This window comes from Lontra canadensis, unplaced genomic scaffold (genome assembly GCF_010015895.1).
Source record: "Lontra canadensis isolate GAN:19392208 unplaced genomic scaffold, GSC_riverotter_1.0 scaffold87, whole genome shotgun sequence".
In the NCBI taxonomy this organism is placed as follows: domain Eukaryota; kingdom Metazoa; phylum Chordata; class Mammalia; order Carnivora; family Mustelidae; genus Lontra; species Lontra canadensis.
The window spans coordinates 4,694,629-4,720,784 of NW_022631081.1; the positions used below are offsets into that span (position 1 = coordinate 4,694,629).

At 50.2% G+C, this 26,156-nt stretch overlaps 1 protein-coding gene across 2 annotated transcripts; it reads right to left on the minus strand.

Annotated features, from left to right (window-relative positions):
• Positions 1–1,096: 1,096 nt before the first annotated feature.
• Positions 1,097–17,660, minus strand: PES1 (pescadillo ribosomal biogenesis factor 1). Of its 2 annotated transcripts, XM_032883416.1 has the most exons (15): positions 17,572–17,660; positions 13,062–13,141; positions 12,160–12,313; positions 10,801–10,910; positions 7,853–8,024; positions 7,673–7,762; positions 5,069–5,185; positions 4,874–4,948; positions 4,557–4,643; positions 4,286–4,416; positions 3,915–4,040; positions 3,606–3,790; positions 3,012–3,178; positions 2,722–2,883; positions 1,097–1,613 (listed from the first exon to the last, which is right to left on the minus strand). In XM_032883416.1, exons 1-15 carry the CDS (start codon positions 17,593–17,595, stop codon positions 1,530–1,532), a joined length of 1,764 nt encoding a protein of 587 aa, XP_032739307.1. In that variant the 5' UTR covers positions 17,596–17,660; the 3' UTR covers positions 1,097–1,529. The 2 variants fall into 2 exon arrangements, 1 of the variants encoding a protein (XP_032739307.1); XR_004385700.1 differs by lacking the exon at positions 3,012–3,178 and having other exon boundaries at positions 1,506–1,613.
• Positions 17,661–26,156: the final 8,496 nt, after the last annotated feature.

A 26,156-nucleotide genomic window follows, 5' to 3' on the forward strand; every position in this document is an offset into this window, starting at 1 on the left:
TGGGCGACACTGGAATGGGGAAAATTCCACATCCGCACGGCTGCCAGGGATTTTCCTGGATCCAATTGGCTCACTCTCCAGCCTTGCCTTAGCACCCCTGCCGTGGCCCCTTTGATGCACATGCACCCAGGCAGGCCCAAGTTATTCCCTAGGGACAGGCTTTGGCCCCAAAGGCCCTGATCCCAACCCTGCCCATGAAAGCACATCCACCAGCCCCACCCTCACGAGTGTGCAAGAGTACAGCACAGCCCTCTCCACCCACAGCAGGGCCTGGCCAAGACAGGGGCCTGGGTTCTCTGCTCTCCTGCCAGAGCCTGCCCAAACTCACTCCCACGCCTGTCCGGACCCTCCTCCCCCGGGCAGGCCTGCAGCCACTGCCCAAAAAACTACAGAGCCTGGGCACAGTTGAGGGGTACAGGGCCAATGCCCTCAGGTGCCTAGACTAAGGGTACATGGAACCCAGTTCCAAACCCACATTCCACCACCCTGGCCCCTGCTCCTGAGAGCCCTCAGCACCCTGAAGGGGCTATTCAGAAATTCCCTGCCTGATCTGGGAGGGGTTGAGTGACCATCCCAAGCGCTGGTTTCTGGCCCCGGCACTGGCCCTCTGGGCAAAGGCAGGTCTCTCCAGGCCTGAGCAAGAGCACTGTCAGGGGCAGGAGGGAAGCTGCAACGACGGCCCAGCAAGGGTCACGAGTCAGACTGCATGCAACACCCACAGGCGGTTAATGGACAGTTCTGCCCATGAGCCTACCACGTAAAGCTAAGTACCCACGACTCAAGGCGCACAGAGCTCTCAGGTGCTGGCTTCCCCGTCCTGGGCTCACTCTAGCAGCTAGTTACCACAATCCCAGCTGGTGTTTAGAGTACCTTCCTTCCCAGGCACCTGGCCCTATGGAGTCTGCACAATACTATCACTGAACCCACCTCCTCCACCCCCACCCCCCAGAGACGCACCAGAACTTCTACCCCTAATTTACACAGGAGGAAGCAATGTTCACAGAGGAAAAATACCTGGGCTGGAATGTGAACCAAGCGCAGACTCCACTCACTAGGTGGCCCTTCTCCAACCCCACAAAGGCTCATGAACACAGAATTCAACTGGTTCTAAAACTCCAGCTGTTTGGTAACAAATGCTTCCCCACCCTCACCCCACCACAGCAGCAGGAGAATCACAGGTCCAATCCTTCAGGGGAAGTGAGCACTGCAGGAAGCCAGGAGAAAAGGAAGCAGCTCCTGAGAGGCTGCTCAGGCCCCTACAGCACCCCCGACCATGCCACTGACTCCTGAGCATCAGGCTGGGCTGGGCACAGAGGCCTCTCCTCTGCTCAGTCACCAGCAGGGAGCTCCATCCAACGGAGGCTGGGGCTCCAGCCAGAGAGCGTGAGAGGAAGCCAGGGCCAGTAGGGGGAGGAAGGGGATGAAAACAGAAGAGACTCTGGTCTGCCACCAAGCCTGGGTCCTCCAGCCTGCCTGTGCCAAGTCCAGCTGCCGGGAGCAGGCCGCACCCATCCAGAGACTGCCGCCACTCACACTGGCCTGGCCTTCTTGGCCTTCTTCTGAGACCTCACAGCCTCATCGTAGGCCTTCCGCTTCTCTGCCAGTTTGTTGGCCTGTGAGGAGGAAGGGGGGATCGAGCTGTGACTGTGGGCTGCTTCTCCTCCTACTCAAGGCTGTCCCTTAAAGGCAGAGCTTCCAGGAAAGTTAAAGAGGCAAATGACCAAGAGAAAAAACAACTATCTAAACCTCAGGCAATAAAACAGGCTTTTTACCTTTGCTTTCAGGGCTCTATGATTTAATGGGCCCATAACAAGTTAGGAGGATCCCAGGCTCCCAGAGCTAGAAGCAACTGCCCCGTTTACCTTCCTCCTCAGGAAAGCTGAGTGCCAATCACCTTCACAGGGCTGCTGCGGAGGGGTCTTTCCCCTGGGGCCCATTTGGAAATATCAACTACAAAACACACATGGGTCTTTCAACCTGGCCAATTACATGCCTGTGAATGGACCCTGCAGGGACTTCAGAGGAGGCAGCGCTGCACTCAAGGGCGTTTTCTAAGAATGTCTCAAAATGAAAAACAAACTGATTCTATCTAGAGAACAGATCACTTGTATGAGGTCATAGCAAGAAATTCACTCTATGATTAAATGAAAAACACCCTCTAAACCACCCGTACGTAGCATGATGGTTCCAAAACCCTGTGTTATTACACACACAGAAGAAAGTGGGGTGCTATTACTACAGATCACCCCAGAAGCAGGACTGTGAGCCACTCCCACATCATTGATTACAGAGTTCTGGTGTGCAAAGAACTTAAAAAAAATTTTTTTTTTTTTTTTTACAATGAGCATTTCTGGCTTTGTGAACAAGAGTAAACAAAATAGAAACCTAACCCAGACCTCCACAGTCCCTCCTGCTTTATGCACATCTGTTAAGTGGTCATTTGCGAAAGGGGGCCTGGAGTTTGCTGAGACAGCTCTGTCCCCAGACGCTAATAAACTCAGAAAGAGCTGGGTGTCAGAAGGAAACTGATGCTCTGAAGAAAGCCCAGGCACAAGCTGCTGACACCAAGATGCCGACACAGGCCTACATGGGGGCCCCAGGGGCTGGGCCAGGCCAGACCGGCAACCTCAGAAAAAATCTAAGGACCTGGAGTCTGCACAGAGGACAGCCAGCCGGCCCCCAGGTTCACCTGGGAGTCTCGGGCAGGTGACAGGGACTCACCTCTCGGATTTTGCGCCTCTTGCCAAACATGATCTTGTTATAAAGGTACTTCTCCCGCTTCTTCATCATCATGATGGCCAGGCGCTTGGCTTCATTCTCCTCCTCCTGCGCCAGCCTCTCCTTGTCCTCCAGCTTCACGGTGCCTTCCATCACTCTGGGTTTCTGGGGACACAGGGCAGACACTTGTGGATGCTGGGTCCCCCACCCCCACTGGTCCCCTGGTTCTTGCCATTCTGGGCCGGGGCAGGCACCAAAGATGGGTGGGGCACCCCCCAGCAGCTTCCCAGTACCTTCCCCTCCAGCCTCTGCTCCTCCAGGGCTGTCAGCCGGGCCTCTTCTTCCTTTTCTGAACCAGCCTCTGCATCTTCTTCCTCCTCCTCTTCATTTTCTCCCCCTTCATCACCATCACCGTCATTGTCTTCCTCCTCATCCTCCTCTTCAGATTCATCCATATTTTCTATGAAAGGGCAGTGACTTCTGAAAGCCCTGGGAGCCTCCTCTTCTCCTTGCAGGCTGAGCACCTGGGCCCACGCACCACACTCTTCAGCCACGAAGACGTTCCAAAGAGGGTGCAGGGCTGTCCCAACTGTGACTCCCCTTGGCACCTCTCCCTACAGCCCCAGCTGGCTTCTGAGGAAACTCCAGTCCCCCAATCCCGAGCTCTGCCACCTCCTACATAAATACCCACGACAACTTCCAGATCACTCCTGCTCAGTTACTCTGAACATCAAGGAACAGCAGACTGTAGGACACACGTGTTCCCTTTCCTAAGCCTGACTGTCCCATTCTCAGGAGCTTGCCACCTCTGCAGCTAAGGAGGGAAACGAGGTGAGGCCAAAGCCAGCCCGGAGAAACCCACCCATGCCATCGCCTGGCCCACTCACCTGGGTGCTCCCCCCGCTGCAGGGCCAGCAGCTTCAGCTTCTCGGGAGGGACGTAGTCTCCCTCCTTCTCCGACACAAAGGGTGAGAGGTGTGGCGGCAGCTGCACTCCAGGGAAGTAGTCTGCCACGGGGAGGAGGAGCCGCGCATTCACACAGTCAAACACCCACTGGGGCTGCACGTAATACCTGGCGGCAGAGACAGATCATAGAAGCAACCTGATCCCCCCCGCCTCTGCGGTTTGAGACAGACCTCTGCCCCTCACCCCGAAATCCAAACAGACGGAAGAAGATGAGAGCCCTGGGGATCTACCTGCCGATAACAGGCGTCTGCTGCCCAGGCCGGTCGACAATCTGGTGGGTGATGCAGGAGTCGGTGATGTCATATGTGGCCCCAATGCAGAGAGACTGGTCCCAGGACACATCCCCCCCGAAGCTCCTACAGGCATAGGGGGAGAGCATAGGAGCATCCAGCATGAAGCGCACCCCCCTAGGACACACCTATCCCCTCCCCAACACCAGGATCTCCCCACATGCTGGTGATGGACACTCCCTACACCCACCCTGGTGATTCTGCAACACAGCCCTAAGGGGTGCGTGCTGCCACCATCCTGTGTTACTGCAGGGCATCTGGGACGGGCCCCAGCCCAGAGCAGGGCACAGCCAGGGCCATCAGCCTCCCACCTGATGACGAAAGCCAGGGCCTCGCGGGGCACCTCACGGTTCAAGAAGAACTTCAGGCCCTCAAAGAGTTTCTTGTGCTTTTCCTGTGCCTCCAGCTCCTTCCTGCGGTCCTCCTCCTGCGCTGTCATCTCCTGCCATGAAAGAGGCCATGGTGCCATTGGGTCTTCCCACACCCGCACTGGAGGGCAGCAGGCGGAGATGTCCCCCAGCTTCCACCCAGAGCGCTCAGTCCCAGCACGCACCCCCCACAACCCTGACATGCAGTCCTCACCCCATCAGCAGGAAACTCATCCACTTCAGCCTCCTCCTCTGCAGGCACCACCACGCGGGCCAGACTGTTACCCAGGGCTGCCAGTTTCTATAGGAAAGAAGCAGGGCCACTGCTTACAGATAGGAGGTCTTGGCTGGCGACATGGTCAGTGGCAGGGTGGTGGTAGCAGGAGCAGTGACAGTTCTGGGACATCAGTGGGCTTGGGTTCCAAGGGCAAGCCCTGAGCCCACCCATCTAGCCATGTATATCCACACCACCAGGCCACTGACCACCCTTCTAGGAGGACGCAGGGCCAGTACTCTGGAAGCTTCTCTCACCTCCATAGAGCTCTCAGAGTCCAACGCATAGGTGTCCTCACTGGTCTTTGCCTCTGTGTAGGCCTGCCCCTCCAGCTGGGAGGCAAGGAGAAGGTCAGAGGGAGAGGATGCCAGAGCCCCATCTCTGTGTGGGTAGCAGGGCCATGGCCCCTGCACACTGAGAAGAACCTGGGCTGGGCTGGGCTGGGGCCCTACCTTGGGCGGGTAGTGCAGGTTGAGCGACTGGTAGAGGCGGAAGTTGACGAAGCCCAGCAGTGTGGTGTAGAACTCAGTGAAGGTGGCCATGACCCTGTAGTCAACGTCTGTCGGGTGCTGCAGGGCACAGAGGATCCGTTGGCAATGCAGGTGCAGGCAGAGGGAAAAGACGGCAACCCCCACAGGAGGTGACTCCAGCCTGCCCAAGGCTCCTCCATGGCGGCCCTGCCTTCAGACCCCTACCCCATGAGAAGGGGCTCTGTGGCGTGTCCCACAAGCACTCTGGGGGAGGCACTGGACAGGGTTCCCCAGGGTTAGGGGCATCCTGAGCCAGAGCCAAATCCCCAAACCATAAAGAGGAAGATGAAAGGGACTGGCTGAAGCTCCCCTGCCCCTGCCCCAGCTTTCACTCATCCTGCAAGTCCTGGCTCAAACCAGACTTCGGTCACAGAGGTGGCCTTCCACCGCCAGCCTGGCCAGAGCTCATCCTTCACCATGAGTCATCCCACAGTCTTCATTTAATGTCTTCTCCTGGCCTTGCCTGCTAGCCTCCCCGTGCCTAGCTCCATCGCCACCCCAGCTGGGAGAGTTGGCCCTCCAGCAGTCTGTCGGCCTGCGGGGGTACAACTCAGCACCCTCACACCTTGGCAGAGGCCTTGGAACGAACACTCAATTCAGAGGCCCAGGCCAAGGCCCAAGCCAGAGACAAACGCAGAACCCGAGGAACCTGGACAGGATGGGACAGCCGCCTGACTCGGCCCCAGGAAGCTCTGGAGAAATGGCAGGAGAAAAGCTGCCTGCTTGGGGCAAAAGCACATGGCTACCCTTGAGAGCTACCAACCTGGCAAGTACGGGGTTTTCGACTCTTGAGCAACACTGCCCCCACAACCAGGGAGGCGAGCCCAGCCCTGCTGACCGCCCAGGAGCTGGATGGCAGAAATGCTGAATAATGTCAAAACCGGTAGTGATCACAACATCCCCTTCATGCCACACGCGCCCATGACCTTGAGCTGTTTCTCTATTCTGCCATTAGGCAGTGTGCGGGTACAGGGACCAAGACGTACTCTACCCGTGCCCCCACTCACACCTCCATCCTTCCAAGAACATCTGCTAGGGAAGCATCTGAGGACTAACTCCGTAACTCCATTTTCCACAGCACAGCGCTGAGCAGAGTCCCATCGCTGCCCCCCTCCCCACCACACCCCACTACTTGCCTGGGTCCTACTTTGAGGAGCCCAGCACTAGCCACTCAGGGGGAAGAAGGTACACGAGGGCCTCAGTAATGACCCAGGACCGGTCCCCCATCCTCTCACTGAGAGGAAGTAGTGGCAGTGAGCTGGCCAGGGAGGAAGGAGGAACAGCGTCCTGTTCCCTTCCCCCAGGGCCAGCTGTGCGGAGGCTGGCCTCTACAGGGCCCTATTCACCACCAGGAGAACATACAAAGACCAGTCTGAGCAGCATGGGGGTGGCACATCAGAGAGAAGGAAAAAGAGGGAGGGCTAGAGAGGAAGGAGGCATGGCAAGAAGACAGGAAGGAAGGAGAAGGAGGGGAGGGACGGGATGGGGAAGAGGGAGGGGCCACAGGCTCTGGCACACATATGGGCCCTGGAGAGTGGGAAGAGAAGACTGCTGAAGGCCAAGGCGCCTCTCACCCATGGACTGCAGCCTGCCCCCAGACAGCTCCACTACCCTGCAGTCAGAGTGGGTTCCAGCCTTGGACCCCTGCCAGCCCAGAGTAAAGGGGAGGGGCCCAGATCCCCAGCTCGCCCTGCAGCACCTGCTAACCTGGTCAGCAAACAGACTGTCCAGCCAGGCTGGCACACCTGCTGCTCAAGGCATAGGCAGGAGACCAGGCCAGACACAGGCCCAGAGGATGACAAGTCCGGCAGAAGGAGAGTCTGGCCGAGACCATGCGGGGGACCAAAGGTTAATGCTGCCCCCTAAGGAGGCAAAAGCAGGATTTCTCTCTGTGAATCCCTGCCCAAAATACCCAATCTAAACCAAGATAAATAGGAAGTAGTGCCTTGTGCTAAAAACGTCTCATGTCCTCATCCTCCCCCACCTCACCCAGTGCCCCCAACCCTGGGTAGAAGTCAGGAGAAGCTGAGGGGTTAAGCAGAGCAGCCTGGCCAAGGTCTGGCAGCCACTAGCGGCAAAGTGGGACGACGATCCCATGGTTCTGAAGGCAGGGCTGGGCTCGGCTACTTCCTGAGCTTTGGTGGCTGCTCACTGGCCACACGGCACTCCCAAAGGGCCTAGCGCCAGGCATTCTACAAGATTTTTTCCCCCTTACGTCCTCAGGACAAGACTTAGCAAGTGGAAAAACATCATTCATGAACTAAGGCACAGAAAGAGGCAGGAACATGTCCAAGGTCACCCAGCAGGGGAAGACTGCACACAGGCAGGCTCAAGCTGTCATTACAACACTGTGCAGGACATCCCTCACCCCCACACGATACCCCGGCTGCCCTTGGAAACCCAGCACATGCTGGACTGTGAAAGACAACAAAATCCCCCCTCTGCCCAAGTCCTGATGTCTGTTAGGAGCCAGAGAATGAGCAACGCCCCAGCACAAGCCCTTGCCTGCCCCACAGGTGTACTCACGTCGTGGGAGAAGGCATAGGGTGTGATCCACACAATGGGCTGCCCCAGTACCTCGGCCTGGTAGTAAATGCCTTTGATGGACAGGAAGACCTGGGGGGAGGGCATGGTAGGGTGAAAAGCACTGGGAGGCAGGGCAGGGAGAAGAGAGGCAACCCCTCCCACATGTGGCCCCAGGCATACCTTTCGCAGGGCGCGGGCAGCAATGACATAGTGTAGGAACTCCACAGTGAGCCGGCGGCACAGCTGAATGGTCTGCACGTGGCACTTGCCAGTCCGTGGGAAGGTGGAGAAGAGGAAACACATGGAGAGGGCATCATCCAGGTCCCGCAGAGCATCTATGAATGTGGGGTACCTGCAAGCCGAGGAGAGCAGTGCTCACAGGCTTGGGCAGGCTGGGCTCGGGTTGTGGGGGGAGGGCTGGATTCCTCTTCTGCTCTGTCAGTCACCCCCACAGGCCCCATTCCCAAGCAGGTCTTTCCACTCCCAACTCCTGATCACAAAGTTGGGCAATGCCCAGGGGCCTGGCAGTGGCAGCTTCCCCATAGCCTTGGAGAAAGCATGGAATGAGGCCAGGCCCACTTAGCTCTGAGGATCAGAGAAATCCCAAAGGGGGTCCTGAACAGTCACTGCCCACCAAGGACTCAGCCTGGACCCACTTCTATTTGTGGTCAAAGAGAGTGGACCGAGTCTATTTTTCAAGGTAGGAACTGCAGTTCAAAGCAAATACAGTCGAATGTTCAAAACCAAAAGCAGAAAAATATGACGCTGTCCTAGTGTGTGATGGTGGAGAATGGGGGCCAGCCTGCACTCAGGAGCACTCACGGCTTGGCCCGGCCACAGGTCACCCGAGTGAGTTATGTCTCATCCCTCCTCACCCGGCCCGTGGCCTGGACTGCAGGAGCAACTGGAACCAAATGCTAAAAATGTTGGAATTTTTTCAGTCCTGGGCCAGGAAAAGCCAGAGCAAAAAAGCGCTTCCAAGAATCCTGTGACAAATTAAGAAGCTGACGAGAACATGCCATCCTTGGCAGGATCCACTACTTCGTGGCTGCCCTGCTGAGGGACGGAGGCCTGGGTCATGAAGAGGACACTGGAGTATGTGTAATGACACCTGGATTCCCATCTCAGCTGTGACCCAGAATGAGTCCCTGGGCCTCACCCAACTCCAGTGATTTCATTTGGAAAATGACACTGTTGGACCAGACTGTTGGTTTAAAACTGGGCTCCTGTAGCTCCCTGGAAACGCCTAGGGACAAGTGGTCAGACAGGGCCTCAGGCCTCCCTCCCCTAGCCAGAGCGGCTGTCGGAGCCTCTGAACCCAAAGTGCCTTCCAGGAAGCTTTCTTTCGCAGAAAGCGTTTTGCTGCTTCAAAAAGGGACTCTGAAAGCCATGAGACCAGAGACGGCCATGGTCGTTCCAGCCCCATGTGGCGTCACTCCCTGCAGTGCACCAGGAGGAACCTGCCAGTCTTCACAGCACACAGAAACAGAAGAAAGGCCGCAGGGACCTCTCCAAAGCCAACAGGAGGAGGGGCATCTGGTTTTCTGGTGTGCAGGCAGAAACTTCAACTGGCCCCTTGTGGTGTCTCCTAAGTGTCCTCTCTCTGCACTTCACGCACAAACACACTAACCTGGCCAGGACCTTTGTAGGAACAGCACCAACTGTTTCTGAGACACCAGCTTTTTTTTAGGTGATGGCAAAGGAGATCAGGGCTGGGGTGGGGGGTGGTGGATTTGGAACTCCATAACCACACTGCCACCTGGTTTGGGCATGAATCCAGATACTTGGCTTTTTCCTAGTACAAGTTTTGCATTTGCTCCACATGACAGCTGCGTGTCACAGGCAGGACAGGAGCTATCGTCTCTCTCTCAGAGGAGGATGTACTCGGAGCAGGAACCGTTCTCAGGCCGCCCAGCTTGCAGGCTGCAGAGCTGTGGTGAGGACACCCCATGTTGGGCTCCTAGGCCAGGGCTCTCTCTGTGCTAGCCCATGGCGGGCCTGACTCAGTCACGCCAAGTCCATCCAGCCCAGAGTGACTGTTCCCAGGCCGTCAGCCCCCAAGGGAAGATGATGTTCATCAGCCCAGGGTTTCTGAACCTTACCACCACTGTCAATTTGGGCCAAGCTGTTCTGTGTGACGGGGACTGTCCTATCCACTATAAGTTTAGCAGCTTCCCTGGTCTTTACCCACTAAACAACAGTAGGACTCCTTCTCCTGCCCCACATCCAAGTCATGAGAAGCGCAAGTATCTCCAGACATTTCCATATGTCTCCTGGGAACCAATTCTGCTACTGGTTAAGAACCATAGCCTTAGGGGCGCCTGGGTGGCTCAGTGGGTTAAAGCCTCTGCCTCGGGCTCAGGTCATGATCTCAGGGTCCTGGGATCGAGCCTCGCATTGGGCTCTCTGCTCAGCGGGGAGCCCGCTTCCCCCTCTCTCTCTCTGCCTGCCTCTCTGCCTACTTGTGAACTCTGTCTGTCAAATAAATAAATAAATAAATCTTTAAAAAAAAAAAAAAAAAAAGAACCATAGCCTTAGCCGGTGGATAAGTGGGACTACTGAGAAGGCTGGGAAAGAACACTTAAGATTAGGGTGCGTGGGTGGCTCAGTCAGTTAAGTGTCTGCCTTCGGTTTAGGTCACGCTCCCAGGGTCCTGGGATTGAGCCCTGCATCAGGCTGTCTGCTCAGTGGGGAGCCTGCTTCTCCCTGTCCCTCTGCCTGCCACTCCCCCTGCTTGTGCTCCCTCTCTGCCTAATAAATAAAATCTTAAAAAAAAAAAAAAAAGATCAGAGGCACCCAGCCATGCCTGCCGTGTCTGCCCCCACGTGCCTGGGGCGCAATCCCAGAACTCTGGCTCTTATAACCACAGGGCCTTTGCATCTGTGGTTCCCATTGCTTGAACCATATTTCCCTTGACTGGCTCAAATGTCTACCCCTAGACAGCTACTCTGATAAACCCATAGATAACATATGTCCCCCAGGTCCCTTCATACAGTTAGCATCCCACATAGTACTTGCTGTGACTTGCAATCATTCTAACAATTCATGGTTTTTTTGGTTTGCTTCCTCCAAAAGGCCACCAGCAACTTGAGCAGAGTCCTGGTGTTAGGACTGAGTCCCCAACTCACCGCTCCTTAACAATGTGGTCAAGTTTGTAGTTGGGCTTGTTGTCCTTCAGACGCTCCACAGTGTTCCACTCACTCTTCCCATAGGCCTTCCGGAGCTTCCGGACGAACACCTGGGAGAGAGGAAGAGATCACTGATGCTGAGGCCAAGGGCTCCTGGAGACCCTTCTTCCACCAAAGAGGGACACATGGGCAGGAGGACTCTCAGGACCTCCTAAAGCTGACCACAGCTGTCTGATTATGCCAGCTGATGCCCTCAGCCTGGGATGTATAGAACAGTGAATTCCCAAAAACATCCCAGCTGGCCCACACAGAGGAGCAGAGCCAGCCCTCTGTAGCCCTGTGGTGGATGACCAGAGATGACCACTCTGATGTGCTGACTCCACCACATGAAACATGAAAACACCATATGTTCAGCCCTATTTTCCAACTGAGCCCAAGTGACCTACTCGCAAAGCAGCACTGGGCCAGGAAAGCTGGCCTTCATTCTGAGCACCAGTCTGTGTGGGCATGAAACAAGCCACGGGTCCATGCGTGCGGCCAGGTCATGCAGGAAAATGCAGCTGAAGCCAGGCCTGGGCCCACAAGGTCCTCCAAACCAAGTGATGTCTTCCCTGTAAGTACTTTCGGCCAGGCCTGCCTCTGGTGCTCTTCAGAGGCTCCAAGGCTGCCGAAGAGCCAAGACAGCCATTTCCCACAATGGGCCCACTTCCAATGCAGTGGGTTTAAGTAGTTTAAAAAAAAAAAAAAAAAAAAAACAGCAGCAAAACAGAGCCAGCCACCCACCCCCTGGACTTGGATATTCCAAGGGCCAGCATCTGGGGCTGGCCAGTCTCCTGTGGCCACCAGGTGGCGCCTAGCTCCTCCCAGCCCAGAACTCAGCTGGGTCCCGCTACTCCGCACAGGCTTCAGTAACAGCAGTCTCCTTTCAACGACCAGCATTTGGTCCAATGAGGTCTCTGTTTTCCCTATGGTACTTAAGCAGTGAATGGTTTCCATTTATGGAATGGAAAGCCTGGTCTCCTGGAAGCGATTTCAGAAAGAATTTGAAAAGGCGCAGTTTCTCTAAGCGCGGAAGAATACACCAAAGAGTCCCTGAACTAGTACCATCTTTGCTTCAAGGGCAACACATTTATTCTCTAGAAGATCCAGGCCAAAGGTACAGCAGGTAAAGCGTGATCATTTGCCAGGTTCTGTGCAAATGATTTCCACATGTGATCTCAGTTAATCCTCGAGACATTCATTTGAGGTAGAATTACCTCACCCTTCTTGCTCAGAAAGGTTAAACACTGCCCGAGGTCACTGCTGGTGGGTCACAGAGCAGCGACAGATGCCATCCAGACCCCAGAGCCCCGGCCTCACCTTGTATTCCCGGAACTTGTTGACGATGGGTTCATGGAGGAGGAACCTGATGTCTTTAAGAAGGTAAAAAGTTCGGGCCGCTGTGGAGCCCTTATTAACCTTCTTCTTATGTTTGGGTTCATGGGGATAAATGCCCTTCAAGATGCACAGCCGCCTGGAAGACGAAGACCATTCCTTCTGTCAGTAAACGCGCTGAGCGCTGGCCACATCAGGCCTGCAAAACAGCTGGGAACGGGGAAAACAGGGGCCCCACCCTTGGAGAATTCATGTCCCTGTGCAGGACCTGATCAACACAAGTCCCCAAAAATCACCTAATGTAGACTGTCACACGTACCAGAAAGGAAATAATCAGGATGCTGACAGGGGCCAGATGGCAGGTACCCCTTTAAGCAAAGCGAGTCAGAAAAGGCCTTGCTGAGAAGCTGACATTTCAGCCATATAAAAGGGGAAAAGCATTCTAGAAGGACAGAGGCTGTAAGGATGGAAAGTGCTGGGTGACCAAAAGTGGGCCACAGAGCAGGGCCCACAGGCTGTGGAAAACTACACATCTGACTCTATGAGGAGCTGAGAGCCCCTGGCTGCAGGATCAGGAGTCTGTTCTGCCAGAAGGGAGGGGACGAGTGACAAAGACCCAGCCAGAGAGCAGCAATGCAAGGTAGCAGTGGGCCCATTCTGATGACCCAGCGTGGCATGACCCATTCTCCAGCTTCCCCGCACACCCACCCCTGGCAAAGCACAGCTTATTAAAGCAAAGCCAGACTAGGGCTATCAGAATTCTAGACAGAGTTTGTGGCAGTGTAGGTTAAGACACGGATACAGCTGAGTTTTCACCATCACTGAGTGTGACTCACCACCCAGGCACCTCCCTGCGGTTCCCCTATTCTACTTCTCTCCACCCTCACCTGAAGTCAGCCAGGCTCAGCTGCAGCTTCTTCCGGGCTTTGTTTCGGGTGATGTAGTTGGTGGCAGAGCCTCGTTCATACTTGGGGATGGAAAAAAAACAAATGACCATTAGCACTGATTGCAGTGATGAAATCAATCTCTGGGCATGCCTCAGGCCAGAGGCATAATCACTGTGCACAAGTAGCCAAGAGGCTTCTGGGAAAGGAAATGCTATAGAGAGGGAGTCCACCTGCCTGAACAAGCTCTGTTGCAGTGTTCTTGCAGTAATCAGTATAAAGGACACACACATCTGCACGACCCTGGGGACCACGAGGTTGCTATAGATCAGGTGCTAAGCCAAGCACTTGGGAGTGGCTCTAAGTACTGGCCATTATGATTAGTGATTTCCACACATTATTTCATTTAATCTCACAACACCGTGGCATGGGTGCCATTAAAATTTATTTTACTGAGAATAAACAGACTTAGTGAAATAACCTATCCGGGTCACATAGCTTTTAAGGGCTGTGATTCAAATGCAGGTTGGAATCCTACGCCTCAGTGCCTAATCCCCTAAGCCAGTTTTTTCAGTGTTTTCATTGTAAGCAACCCCTACCATGAGAAGCCTTTTTAAACTGTCTCCCCCCTTAACTGTCCCCTCTCACAGCCCCATGAAATGTTACTACAGACATACCAAAGATCTGTTATGTAATGTGTTCTTTCTTGTTTGTTTTAAAATTTTTGTTTATTTACTTGAGAGAGAAGGAGAGAGAGAGAGAGCGCGTGCGCGCTCAGGAGGTGCAGAGGAAGGGCATCTCCAGCACACTCTTCTCTGAGTGCAGATCCCTGATGACCTGAGATCACAACCTGAGCTGAAGTCAAGAGTCAGAAGCTTAATCAACTGAGCCACCCAGGCACCCCTGTAATATGGTCTTTTTTTTTTTTTAAGATTTTATTTATTTATTTGACAGAGATCACAAGTAGGCAGAGAGAGAGGCAAGCAGAGAGAGAGGGGGAAGCAGGCTCCCCGCTGAGCAGTGGGCCTGATGCTGGGCTCGATCCCAGGACCCTGGGATCATGACCAGAGCGGAAGGCAGAGGCTTAACCCACTGAGCCACCCAGGCATCCCTGTAATATGGTCTTTTAAAGGGCCACAAACCACTGAAATATCTAAGACCCCTTCAAAAGAAAGTCAACAAAACCAAGAGACAACCAACAGAGTTGAGAGAAGATATTTGCAAATAACATATCAGATAAAGGGCCAGCATCCAAAATCTATAAAGAACTTATCAAATTCAACCCCAAAGAACAAATAATCTAATCAAGAAACGTGCAGAAGACATGAACAGACATTTCTGCAAAGAAGACATCCAGATGGCCAACAGACACACGAAAAAGTGTTCAACATCACTCGGCATCGGGGAAATACAAATCAAAACCACCTCACACCAGTCAGAATGGCTAAAATCAACAAGTGAGGAAAAAACAGATGTTGGCAAGGATGCAGAGAAAGGGGAACCCTCCTACACTCTTTGGTGAGAATGCAAGCTGGTGCAACCACTCACTCTGGAAAACAGTACAGAGGTTCCTGAAAAAGCTGAAAATAGAGCTACCCTACGACCCAGTAATTACACTACTGGGTATTTACCCCACAGATACAAATGTACTGATCCAAAGGGGCACCTGCACCCCAATGTTTATAGCAACAATGTTCACAACAGCCAAACTACAGAAAGACCCTAGATGTCCATTGACAGATGAATGGATAAAGAAGATGTGGTATATAAATGGTATATTACACAACATTCAAAAAATGGAATCTTGCCATTTGCAACACCATGGATGGAACTAGAGGGTATTATGCTAAGCAAAATAAGTCAATCAGAGAAAAGCAATTATCATATGATCTCTCACTGATATGTGGACTGCGAGGAACAAGGCAAAGGATCATAAAGGAAGAGAGGAAAAAATGAAAAAGACAAAACCAGAGATGGAGACAAACCATAAGAGACTCTTAATCTCAGGAAAAAAACTGACAGTTGGAGGGGTCAGGGGTGAGAGGGATGGGGTAGCTGGATGATGGACATTGTCAAGGGTGTATGTTACGGTGAGCTCTGTGAATTGTGTAAGACTGAATCACAGACCTGTACCCCTGTAACAAATAATACATTGTATGTTAATAAAAATAAATTAAAAGGGGCGCATGGGTCCCTCAGTCCCTAAGCGGCTGCTTCAGCTAGGGTCATGATCCCAGGAACCTGGGATTGAGCCCTGCATCGGGCTCCCTGCTTGGTGGGAAGCCTGCTTCTCCCTCCCCCATTTCCCCAGCTTGTGTTCCCTCTCTCACTATGTCTCTCTCTGTCAAATAAATTAATAAGATCTTTTTTTAATTAATTAAAAATAAATAAAAACAAAGGGTCACAAATCACTGAAATCTAAAACCCCTTCAACTAATTCTTGTAGGTGATACCCAATTGAGAATGCATGCTCTAAGCCAAAGCCTCTCCCCTCCAGCATTCATTCAAAGGAAAATAAGAGAACCTCTACTACGTTCCAGGTATTAAGCTAGATGCTACAAGGGCAATGAAGACAGAAGACCTGGTCTCTCCCCGCCCCCAAGGAGCATACTGTCTGATGCAACCATGTGGATGTCTGCAGTGCCAACATCCTGTCTCATGTTCGCATCTCTGTATCAATGATAAAGAGCAATAGTGCATTGTACCAAGAATGTCCTTTCCAAACAAGATCATTGTCTGCAGTAAGGCAGCAGGGACCTTGATGGCCAGGTCTAGCTCTAAGAAATAAACCTACAGCCCCTCAAAGAGTATGTTTATGACCCCCACCTTCCGACCACCCCATCACAAAATACATCCTTCATTTATTCTTTCCTCCAGAAATTGTCTACTGGGGTTATAAAGATGAGCTTCAGACTGTCTCAGAAAGTTAGGTCTTCATTAAAAGTGTTTTCCATTGCTTTACATCACACCTATGTCTGTCATCCTGCTTATCCTTTTAAACATCAAGGAGATAAGTAGTTCTCAATTGGGGTGATTTTACTTCCTGGGTGTGTGCGGGATGGAGGGAAGGCAATTAGGCATTTCGGACAGCTGAGTGCCAGTGGCATCTAGCGTGTAAAAAGTTAGAATGCTATTAAATACCCTATGATGCCCAGGACAGCCCTCTCTACCACAAAGGGTTATCTGGCTTGGGGCGTCTGGGTGGCTCAGTCAGTCAAGCATCTGCCTTCAACTCGGGTCCTGATCCCAGGATCCTGGGGGCTCCTTGCTCAGCAGGGAGACTGCTTCTCCCTCTCTCTCTGCCTGCTGCTCCCCAGCTTGTGCTGTGTTTAAAAAAAAAGGGGGGGGGCGTTATCTGACTCAAGACGCTTGTGAAACCCAGCATTAAAAACTGTTGTGATTTGTTTACATAGCTGCATCTGTGCTGCAAGGAAGATTTTTCCATCTTCTAACTTTGTAATTCCAAACACTGACACTTACTGGTTGTTCAACACTGTGTTGGCTTAAACATAAACAGGCAACAGAAACTTTCAATCTGAAGGAAACAGGAGACAACTACATCTTCCTCACCTTCATCCCTTCCCCAGTCTTTTCACACCACCAAGGTGATTCTCTATACAGCACAAGAAATCCTTGAAAAACTGACGATGGTGCTTCCCCTTGAGACCTACTGCACCTGATGTAAAATCCAAGCTCCTCCTGGTGGCTCACAAGTCTTGCACATCTGGTCCCTGTCTAACCTCAACCTCACCAAAAGCCATTCTTCCCTTGGTTTGGCTATCCGCCAGCCATCCTGATGTCCTAATTTCTTGCACACAGAAAGCCTTTCCCACCTAACGGTCTTGGCACTGTGTGTCCCCTGCCAGGTTTGCTCGATAAACACTCCCATGGCCCAGAACCCATTTGGATCTCCTGATCTTTCAGATTTCAGCTTAAATGTCGAGTCAGAGAGACCTTCCAACACAACACTTACTGAAGTAAGTATTCTTTTACATTCCCCACCCTTTCGCATCACATTTAACAACATGTGATTGTTTCATTTGGTTGTTTAGAGTCCTTTCCCCGCTAGAAAGTGAGCTTGGGGAAGGCAGGGACCACACCTGACTGTTTATGTTTCCCTCCCCAGTGTGCAGGGTAGGTTCAACAAAGAAGGGATAACAAGTTTTGGAGATGATAAACTTGACATAATGGTAAACTTTACGTAATGTTTATGACTGTTTCAAATAAGCAGTTGTCTTTCGGCCCGGTCTGCATTTAGGGTAAAGCTTTCTTTGGCAACTCCCAACTTTCTTCTACAGCCCTGCTCCAAGGTTCTTTCCTGGACTTCATCGGACGAGGACTGCCATCCTCGGACCCCTTCTCATAACCGTCTCTCATCCCGTTGATCCCAGACATTTCTGAACGCACGAAGGGCCACGCCAGGAAGGTGCAGTCCCCTGGCACCCTCGCTTCCCCCTCCCTCCCATTCCCCTTCTTCCCAGCACCACCCCTCCCCGGCTCCTGCCCCATTCACCTTCTTCTTCTCCAGGCCTCCCATTGCTCCACGTTCAAGGGTCTACGAGCGCCGCGCGCACAGACAGCGCCACTTCCTCCCGCACGTGGGTCCCGAGGCCCCCACGCCGCGGGCCTGCGCGGGCTGCCCGATGAGGTGCCTGAGGGAGTCTAGGGAAATATTCGGCTTTCCTCTTCGAAATTTACAACGGAACTTTCTGAAAAAAGTCACTGAGACCGCTCTTTAGAGTTCTTTCTCATCTCTGGACATATAACAGTTTTAGCATTTAAAGGACCGCAGCTATTCAGGCGTTTCTATAGCCATCTGGTGACGATCGCCTGTCTCTATGAGCCCCGTTGCATGTTGGGATGGAGGGTGGCGGAAGGCTTGGCGACCCCGCAGTACCTTCTGGGATGCAGAGGACAGCCTCACTCTGAGGTGAGCGAGGGCCGGTGGGTTGTCATCGTAACGGTTGTTAGGCGCCCTCGGAAAGAGGGTTCTCCTGAGAAAAAGCGGCCGCCAGGGGCGCTTAGTGAGGCTGGGCTGTTTCCCTCGGGCTGCCAGTGGTTTTCCCTTTGGCTCATTGGCTGTTGGAGGGGGATAAAGTAGATCAAAAGCAGACTTTTTTACTCAGAGAAGTCTAGTGACCCGAGAGGTCACTTGTATGTTCTGAGCCTTAGCAGTAAATTGAAAAATGACCAAAGGCGAAGCAGAGCTATAGAACTTGTGGTATATTTTAAAGGTACGTTTGGTGGCTCCTGGGTGGTTCAGTGGGTTAAGCCTCTGCCTTTGGCTCAGGTCCTGGTCTCAGGGTCCTGGGATCGAGCCTCCCATCGGGCTCTTTGCTCAGCAGGGAGCCTGCTTCCCTTCCTCTCTCTCTGCCTGCCTCTCTGCCTACTTGCGATCTCTGTCAAATAAAAATACATAAAATCTTTTTTTTTAAAAGCTGTATAGTTATATCTGAGTCTATGCATGTCTCTCAAATATGACATTCCAGTCACAGCCTTGGTAAAATAACCAATGTTTCGAGTGGTCTCCTATTACAAAAACAGAGTCTTACTGTACTTACTCAAACAGTTGTAGTTGCTATAGATAAAAGAATATTCATTAAGGGTTTCCTGGATTGTGGAGGGTTCGGGTAGAGAGAAAAGTTAAACATTTTTAATTGTTCACAAAGGAATATTTTATATTTCTGTGAGTCATGGTTATCTTGAAAAGTTTCCTTAATCTGTAAGAGCAAACTTTAGAGAACCAACAATGTTTCAAACAGGAGTCACAAAAACTATAATATCTTCTTTGGTTAATTTAGTTCCATGACTAATTCTTGTTCAGTGTGATTGCAGCTTTTAAAATTTAGTTCTGGGGGTGCCTGGGTGGCTCAGTGGGTTAAAGCCTCTGCCTTCGGCTCGGGTCATGATCCCAGTGTCCTGGGATTGAGCCCTGCATCGGGCTCTCTGCTCAGCGGAGAGCCTGCTTCCCCCTCCCTCTCTGCCTGCTTGTGATCTCTGTCTGTCAAATAAATAAAATCTTTTTAAAAAATAAATAAAATAAAATTAAGTTCTGGAAATTCTTACCCATTTTAGTTTTATGATTTTATTTTATTTTTTTTAAAGATTTTATTTATTTATTTGACAGATTACAGGTAGGCAGAGAGGTGGGGGGGCGGGGAACAGGTTCCCCGCTGAGCAGAGAGCCCGATGTGGGGCTGGATCCCAGGACCCTGAGACCACCACCGAGCCAAAGGCAGAGGCTCAACCCACTGAGCCACCCAGGTGCCCCTGGTTTTATGATTTTAAAGATCTCAAAAACTTGTCTTTGTCAGAAGCCCTTTTCATGAATCTCCTTGAAGATACTTGTTTCACAAGAGATTAGAACAATAACTGTAAATGACAAAAGACTCAAAAATGGACCTAGTTAATGATCTGAGAATTCATTATAATGTAGCGACAAGGAAGTCCAGTTATTCGTGACACATAACACTTCAATAATCAGAATATCAAGTGGTGGCCTTGTACAAAAATGTATTATAAATTTTAGGAACTGCATATAATCTCCACAGTAGTTACAGCATTTATCCAAGCACCATAACCTAAGGTTTATCATTTGAAAACAAAAACAAAAACAAAACCAAAAACTTCATTTATAATTTAAATCTTGAGGGTATTTGTTTAAAACCCTCAGAAAATGTAAAGCACATGCCTAAATAGTATTAGAGATCATTACAGAATTTAGAACTTAATTTATTTAACCAAGGTGTCAGTAAGAATTCCCAAGGGCAAGTAGGTAGGGTTATATAGTTACCAAAAATTAGTTCCTTTAATATTGAGAAGTCTTAACTATCTTAAGTAATCAAAGACCTGAAAAAGGCCAAACATAGAAACTTTGGTTTTCCTGGCAGACAAAGGAGAAAAAAAAAACAAAAACACTTTTGTTTGCAGTTTCTTATCAAGATCAGATATGCAGAGGTGCCTGGGTGGCTCAGTGGGTTAAGCCTCTGCCTTCTGCTCAGGTCATGATCTCAGGATCCTAGGATCGAGGCCCACCTTGGGCTCTCTGCTCAGCGGGGAGCCTGCTTCCCTCCCTCTCTGTCTGCTTCTCTGCCTACTTATGATAGCTCTGTCAAATAAATAAAATAAAAAGCGGATCAACAATCCAAGACTTTGTCTCTTTAACAAAAAGAAAAGCAGAGTTGTAATCTTATACCAGTGTACTTTAAAAATCCATTCATTTCAAACTTAGTCCCAACCACTTACGAAATTCCTTTCCAATGATTTCCCTTTGCAAACCTTTACAACCTATTCATTCAAATTTTTAAATTAATTTTTTATTTTTTATTAACATATAATGTATTATTAGCACCAGGGGTACAGGTCTGTGAATCGCCAGGTTTACATACTTCACAACACTCACCATAGCACATACCCTCCACAATGTCCACAACCCACCAAGGAGAGGGAGAACCAGGTTCTCTGCTGAGCAAGGAGCCTGATGCAAGGCTCAATCCAAGGACCTCCCTCCCCCCAGCAGCCCTCAGTTTGTTTTGTGAGATTAAGAGTCTCTTATGGTTGGTCTCCCTCCGGATCCCATCTTGTTTGATTTTATTCATTCAAATTTTGACCGAAGCCTTTTTCCCTCCATCAGTCTTAATTACATTTAGCGACAACCAGAATTCTTTGAGAATTCTGAAATTTATGAAATTTATTTCTGATCTTTTAGATCTGAATTCTTTTTTTATCTGAAACTGAAGAATACAGTTTACAATTTTTAAAAACATATTTTTCCATAGTACAATTTAAAAAAAAAAAAAGATTGTATTTATTTATTTGACAGAGAGAGATTGCAAGTAGGCAGAGAGGTAGACAGAGAGAGAGGGGGAAGCAGGCTCCCTGCTGAGCAGAGAGGCTGAGGGAGGGCTTGATCCCAGGACCCTGAGATCAGGATCCTGAGATCATGACCCGAGCTGAAGGCAGAGACTTAACCCACTGGGCCACCCCGGCGCTCCCATAGTACAATCTTTTAATAAAGCACAAAGCATGTTTACCAACAGACTCAAGTATCTTTAGTTTCTTTGCAGTAAGAAGTCAAAAGCAGATAAACCTTCTTTTTGGTCATCAATCCTTCAGTACCATATTTTATCTGGGAAAGATTTAGATGTCCAATTGTTTGGAGTGGCGAAGTGTGGAGCAAACGACCAAGAAAGAATTCTTGAGACGTCTTTGGTCAAAACAGTGGTTTTAGGGCGCCTGGGTGGCTCAGTCGGTTGAGCGACTGCCTTCAGCTTAGGTCATGATCCCGGAGTCCTGGGATCGAGTCCTGCATCAGGCTTCCGGCTCCATGGGGGGGCGGTCTGCTTCTCCCTCTGACCTTCACCCCTCTCATGCTCTGTCTCACTCTCTCAAATAAATAAATCAAATCTAAAAAAAAAAAAAAAAAAAAAAGAACTTACTTAAAACAAAACAAAACCAAAAAAACCCCAGTGGTTTTATTAAAGCGTGGGAGAGAACCTATGGGCAGAAAGAGCTGCTATATGGGGTTGTGAGGGGTGGCTGTTATATAACTGCGAGTTGGGGGAAGTAAAGAAAAGAGAGGTTTCAAAAGAGGATCGTCCTATGTTAAAGACCCATAGGATATTGGAGGCCTTGCCATTGTCAAGTTAAGGTAGTTTTTCCCTCTAGTAAGTCATTAACATGAAGACAGGAGCTTTCTAGAAGAATATCACCCATATCCCACCCAGGAAGGGGTGGGGGGAGGTTGTGGGGCGTCTGCTCGGGCTTTGTCCTCAGCCAGCCTTCTGCTCCCTCATCAAGATCAGGAGCTTATTTGACCTTAGTAAACCTAGGTAGAATAAAAGTTTCACATTTAATTTTGATAGCTCTAAAGACATGTCTATCTTAAACCCAACCAACTTAAATTAAATTAGATATCTTCCACCTGAGTCCACTTAGAAGTTAATCACTTTGTTCCCCATTGTCATTTTTACCCATGACACTGGTGGGGAAAACCGAAGCGAGTGATGTAGGTCCAGTTGGGTGCTCTTTGCTCCTGGACGGCAAGGGGAGGAGCTAGTTATGCAGGCGGCACCCAAGACGGTGCAGAAACAGGAGGAGGGGGAGGGGAAGGCCAAAGAGGGGCGGGGCCTCCAGCCAGGGCTAGAGGTGGATAAAAACCCCAAGGACAGAGAGCGAAGACTTCTAGTTCTAAAGCTCACTCCCTGGGGCTGATGAAAGGACAGGTTTTCTTACCACTTAAGTAGAAGCAGGCATTCCATGAAGGGGCCAAAAAAGACAGAGAACTTCCCCAAAGCAAAGGGAGTTTGGCAGCTAGCTGTGTGGTAATATTCCTTAAAGTCCCTTTCTTGAAATAGTCTAACCAGAGACCATTGGTTCCAGTTATCATGCCGTTAACCCGGGAGATGAATGAGGGAAGAGCTCCCACATACAAGAGAAGTAACCTGGGTCTATTAGGGGCAACAGTGACAGAGTCAGCATCCCCTTTCTTAGTGTTTCCTCCAGCAACCTGGGTTTATCTGGAGAAGGACTGCTGAATCAGTTCTCATCCCATATAGCAGGAGGGGGTTTACTAGCCTGGTCAGGGGCCAGACACTGGACTCGTAAACACATTCTGAAAGAGGACCTTGTGTTGGGGGTCGTGATTTAGGGCCCTGAAGGCCTGGATCTAGGGTATCTCCTGTCCATTTGTCCTGTTTTCTACAGAAGAGATCTAACTGTATTGCAGTTTAATGTCCCATTAATGGGCCATTTTTCCTTGTCTCTGAAGGAGTACTGAGCCCATGCAGTGATTCAAAAGATTAGTCTTTCTTTTTCTTCTTCTTCTTCTTTTTTTTTTTTAAGATTTTGAAATCCAAATTGTTTCCAGTGGGTTAAAAGTGATCCCAAGGGAGAGTCCTTGGAAACTGAAGATCCTATACTCCTAGAAAAGTATCGAAGGTCCATTACCATGAAACTACCCCCAGATGCTGCCTAACTCCCTTGTGGCATCCCCACACAGGATATTTCCGAGGTTTCTGGTGTCAAAGCAACCAGAGAAGTCCCTCAAATGAAATCAATATGATCACCATCCTGCCCTGTAGGAGGGATGCTGGCGACCCCTTCTTCCACAATGCTTTCTAGACTACAAATGGGTGCCTGTGGATGAACCAAAATACTGTGCCAGGCTGTGAAGAGCCTGCCGTTTTTGACCCATGGGAAACACTAGAAAAGTTTTACAAGGGGAAATTACCGAAGTTTGTAATTTAGGTAGTACGGGGCACAAATAGAAAACAGTTGCATCACATACTGGTTTCGGCCAGCTCCCCATGGAGGTCCTGTAGCCAGAAGTAGCTAGACCAGGGATGTGAATGGGATGGCGTTAGATCAATCAGGAGGAAACCTCACACGGGAGTCTTAAGATTGGCAGCCGTCCTGGTGACTTCGGTGGCAGTCCTGTGCCCAAGACAGACAACTTTGCATAAGGACAGGAATAAAGGGAGAGCATCAAGTTTCTGGGTCTTATTACCATTCTGGCCAGAGTACTATCTTCCAGCCAAAATGATGAAGTTTTAGAATATAAGTGAGGTTTGTTGGGGTGAGGTCTGGAGCTGATGACCAAGAAAGAATTCATCTTTGGTGCAAAATGGTGGTTTATTAAAGCATGGGGACAGGACCTGTGGGCAGAAAAAGCTGCTGCTCTGGGGCTGTGAGGAGAGGTCCATTATATACTTGCAAGATGGGAGGGAGTCAGGAATAGAGTAAGTCTCTAAGGAATTTTGGAAGCAAGGTTTCCAGGACCTTGAGGGGCTAGCTGTTGTTGTGAAAAGGTCATTTATTACCATCTAATAAGATCTTAGTCATGAGACCCTTCAGATATGTATTGGTGGGCCATATGCTTGGTGATGATTGCCAACATATATCTTGGAGGATTTAGAGATAAAGGACGTTTCCAAAGGAATTTTTATATCTTAAAGTAGACCCACAGGATCCTGGTTGGTGGTGGTGGTGGTGGTGGTGGGTTGTTCAGGCTAGGATTGCCTTTTGCCCTTAGCAAAGTATTAAGGTGGAAGCAGTTGAGTCAATGTCCCTCTGCCTGTTTCAAGGGCTTGTCAGTGGGCAAGGAAATTTAGTAACTGTTCTTCTGCCTCTGTTTCCCATATCAAAAAGGCAGGCTTTCTGGGGTGCCTGGGGGGCTCAGTGGCTTAAAGACTCTGCCTTTGGCTCAGGTCATGATCCCGGAGTCCTGGGATTGAGCCCTGCATTGGGCTCTCTGCTCAGCAGGGAGCCTGCTTCCCTTCCTCTCTATCTGCCTGCCTCTCAGCCTACTTGTGATCTCTGTCTGTCAAATAAATTAAAAAAAAAAAAAAGCAGGCTTTCTCCTTCCTGTAGAGTAGCCACGAACTAGAGGATTGCAGCCTGAGCAATAGTCATGAAAGTGGTCTGATAAGACTACTCCTTGAAAAGGCCCTGAAATGAAAGTAAGTGGAAGTAAAGGAAAAGATGAAAAAGTACTCACCAAGTCTATACCAAGGATGGGAGTCCAGCCCCAGAGAAGACTCTGGCTGCACTTTGGGACACCGAAATGATATGAGATATTGGGGTCCAGAAGCAAACGATCAAGAAAGATGAAACATCTTCAGTGCAAAAAAGGTAGTTTTATTAAAGCACAGGGACAGGTCCTGTGGGTAGAACAAGCTGCATTGGGGTCGTGATGAGCAATTGATTCTGTACTTTTAAGTTGGGAGGGGCAGAGAGAAAAGAAGTTTCCAAAGGGATTTTCATATGTGAAAGACGTACAGGATCCTGGAGGTCTGGCTGTTGTCAAGCTAAGTTTGCTTTTTGCGGTAGGCCATAGGATGTCACAGCATAAAGACTGAATCTTAATGTGTGCAAATTAACAACAACAAGAAAAGAATCTTTTAGGCATCTGGGGAATCCCAGAATGGAATGCAGAAAGTGACAAACCAATCTTAACCGTTTTACACATGTATGAAATAACCTTGCTAAAGAGGATGGGAGGAAAAGGTGATGAGGCAGGTGACATGTCAAAAATCAGGGGTGTCTGGGTGGCTCAGTGGGTTAAAGCTTCTGTCTTTGGTTCGGGTCATGATCCCAGAGTTGTAGGATCAAGTCCTGTGTCGGGCTCTCTGCTCAGCGGGGAGCCTGCTTCCTCCTCTCTCTCTCTCTGCCTGCCTCTCTGCCTACTTGTGATCGCTGTCAAATAAATAAATAAAAATCTCTGGGGAAAAAAAAATCAATTGACCATACATGTGAGAGTTTATTTGTGGTCTCTCGGTTCTGTCCCACTGGTCTGTATATGTAAAGTTTTTCCGGCAAGATAAACACACCACCAGGCAAAGTGGGTGCAAGGCAATATTTATTAAAGGCATCTCCAGTGAAGTTTCAGGGCTCAGGAGGAGGGGAGCCAGGAAAGTTGCGCCGGGTGGAGGTTCCTCTGGCGAGGTTCCGTGACTCTGGAAAGCAGAGTGGTGGAAGTCACGCCCAAGGCAGGGAGGAGGGGGCTTTTAAGGGGTCTCGAGGGGAGCTCAGGGGTCTTTTGGCAAGTTTCCCTTATTCGGATATTTCGCCTGCTCGTCGGTGTCCCATTGGTCCATAGGAGCCCGGGGCGGGGGTCTCAGATTCCTGCTTGGGCCTTTGTTCTCTTGTTCAAGCTCAGGTCTTGTGGCGGGAACTTTTGCCATCTTAAGTAGCCCTTTCTGCCAGCCCAACAGTATATATAATCCTTATGCCGATTATGCCAAACTGATGAGAGAGCTGAAGGCAAGCTGAGGACAAAGCACAAGCTGACACCCAGCACACCACACACACACACACACACACACACACACACACACAGCCCCAGGCGGGATCTGTGTGAGGTTCCTCTGTCATTCCTGGCTGCCCTTAAACTAAGAGAAGGATAAACAAATGGTTAACCTATATAGATCACAATCCTGCAAGACAGGGATTGTGTCTTGTGTAAACCGAGGGAGACTCGGTTTACAAATGTCATAGTGATTTATAAGGTAAAAGCATCAATAACCTAACTTCCAGAGGGGAACTCCCAACTATCTATTAAGATAATTAGTGCTTTACTAGAGGGAAAAACAACCCTAA

Bases quoted from the DNA above. Each gene is read 5' to 3' on its own strand.
- PES1 (XM_032883416.1), bottom strand. From the start codon at position 17,595: ATGGGAGGCCTGGAGAAGAAGAAG. The intron at 4,949-5,068 runs GTAGGGCCCCAG...CTTGCCTCCCAG, and splicing joins ACCTGCACTACCCGCCCAAG to CTGGAGGGGCAGGCCTACAC. The intron at 3,791-3,914 runs GTAGATCCCCAG...CTCTGCCGCCAG, and splicing joins CAGACGCCTGTTATCGGCAG to GTATTACGTGCAGCCCCAGT.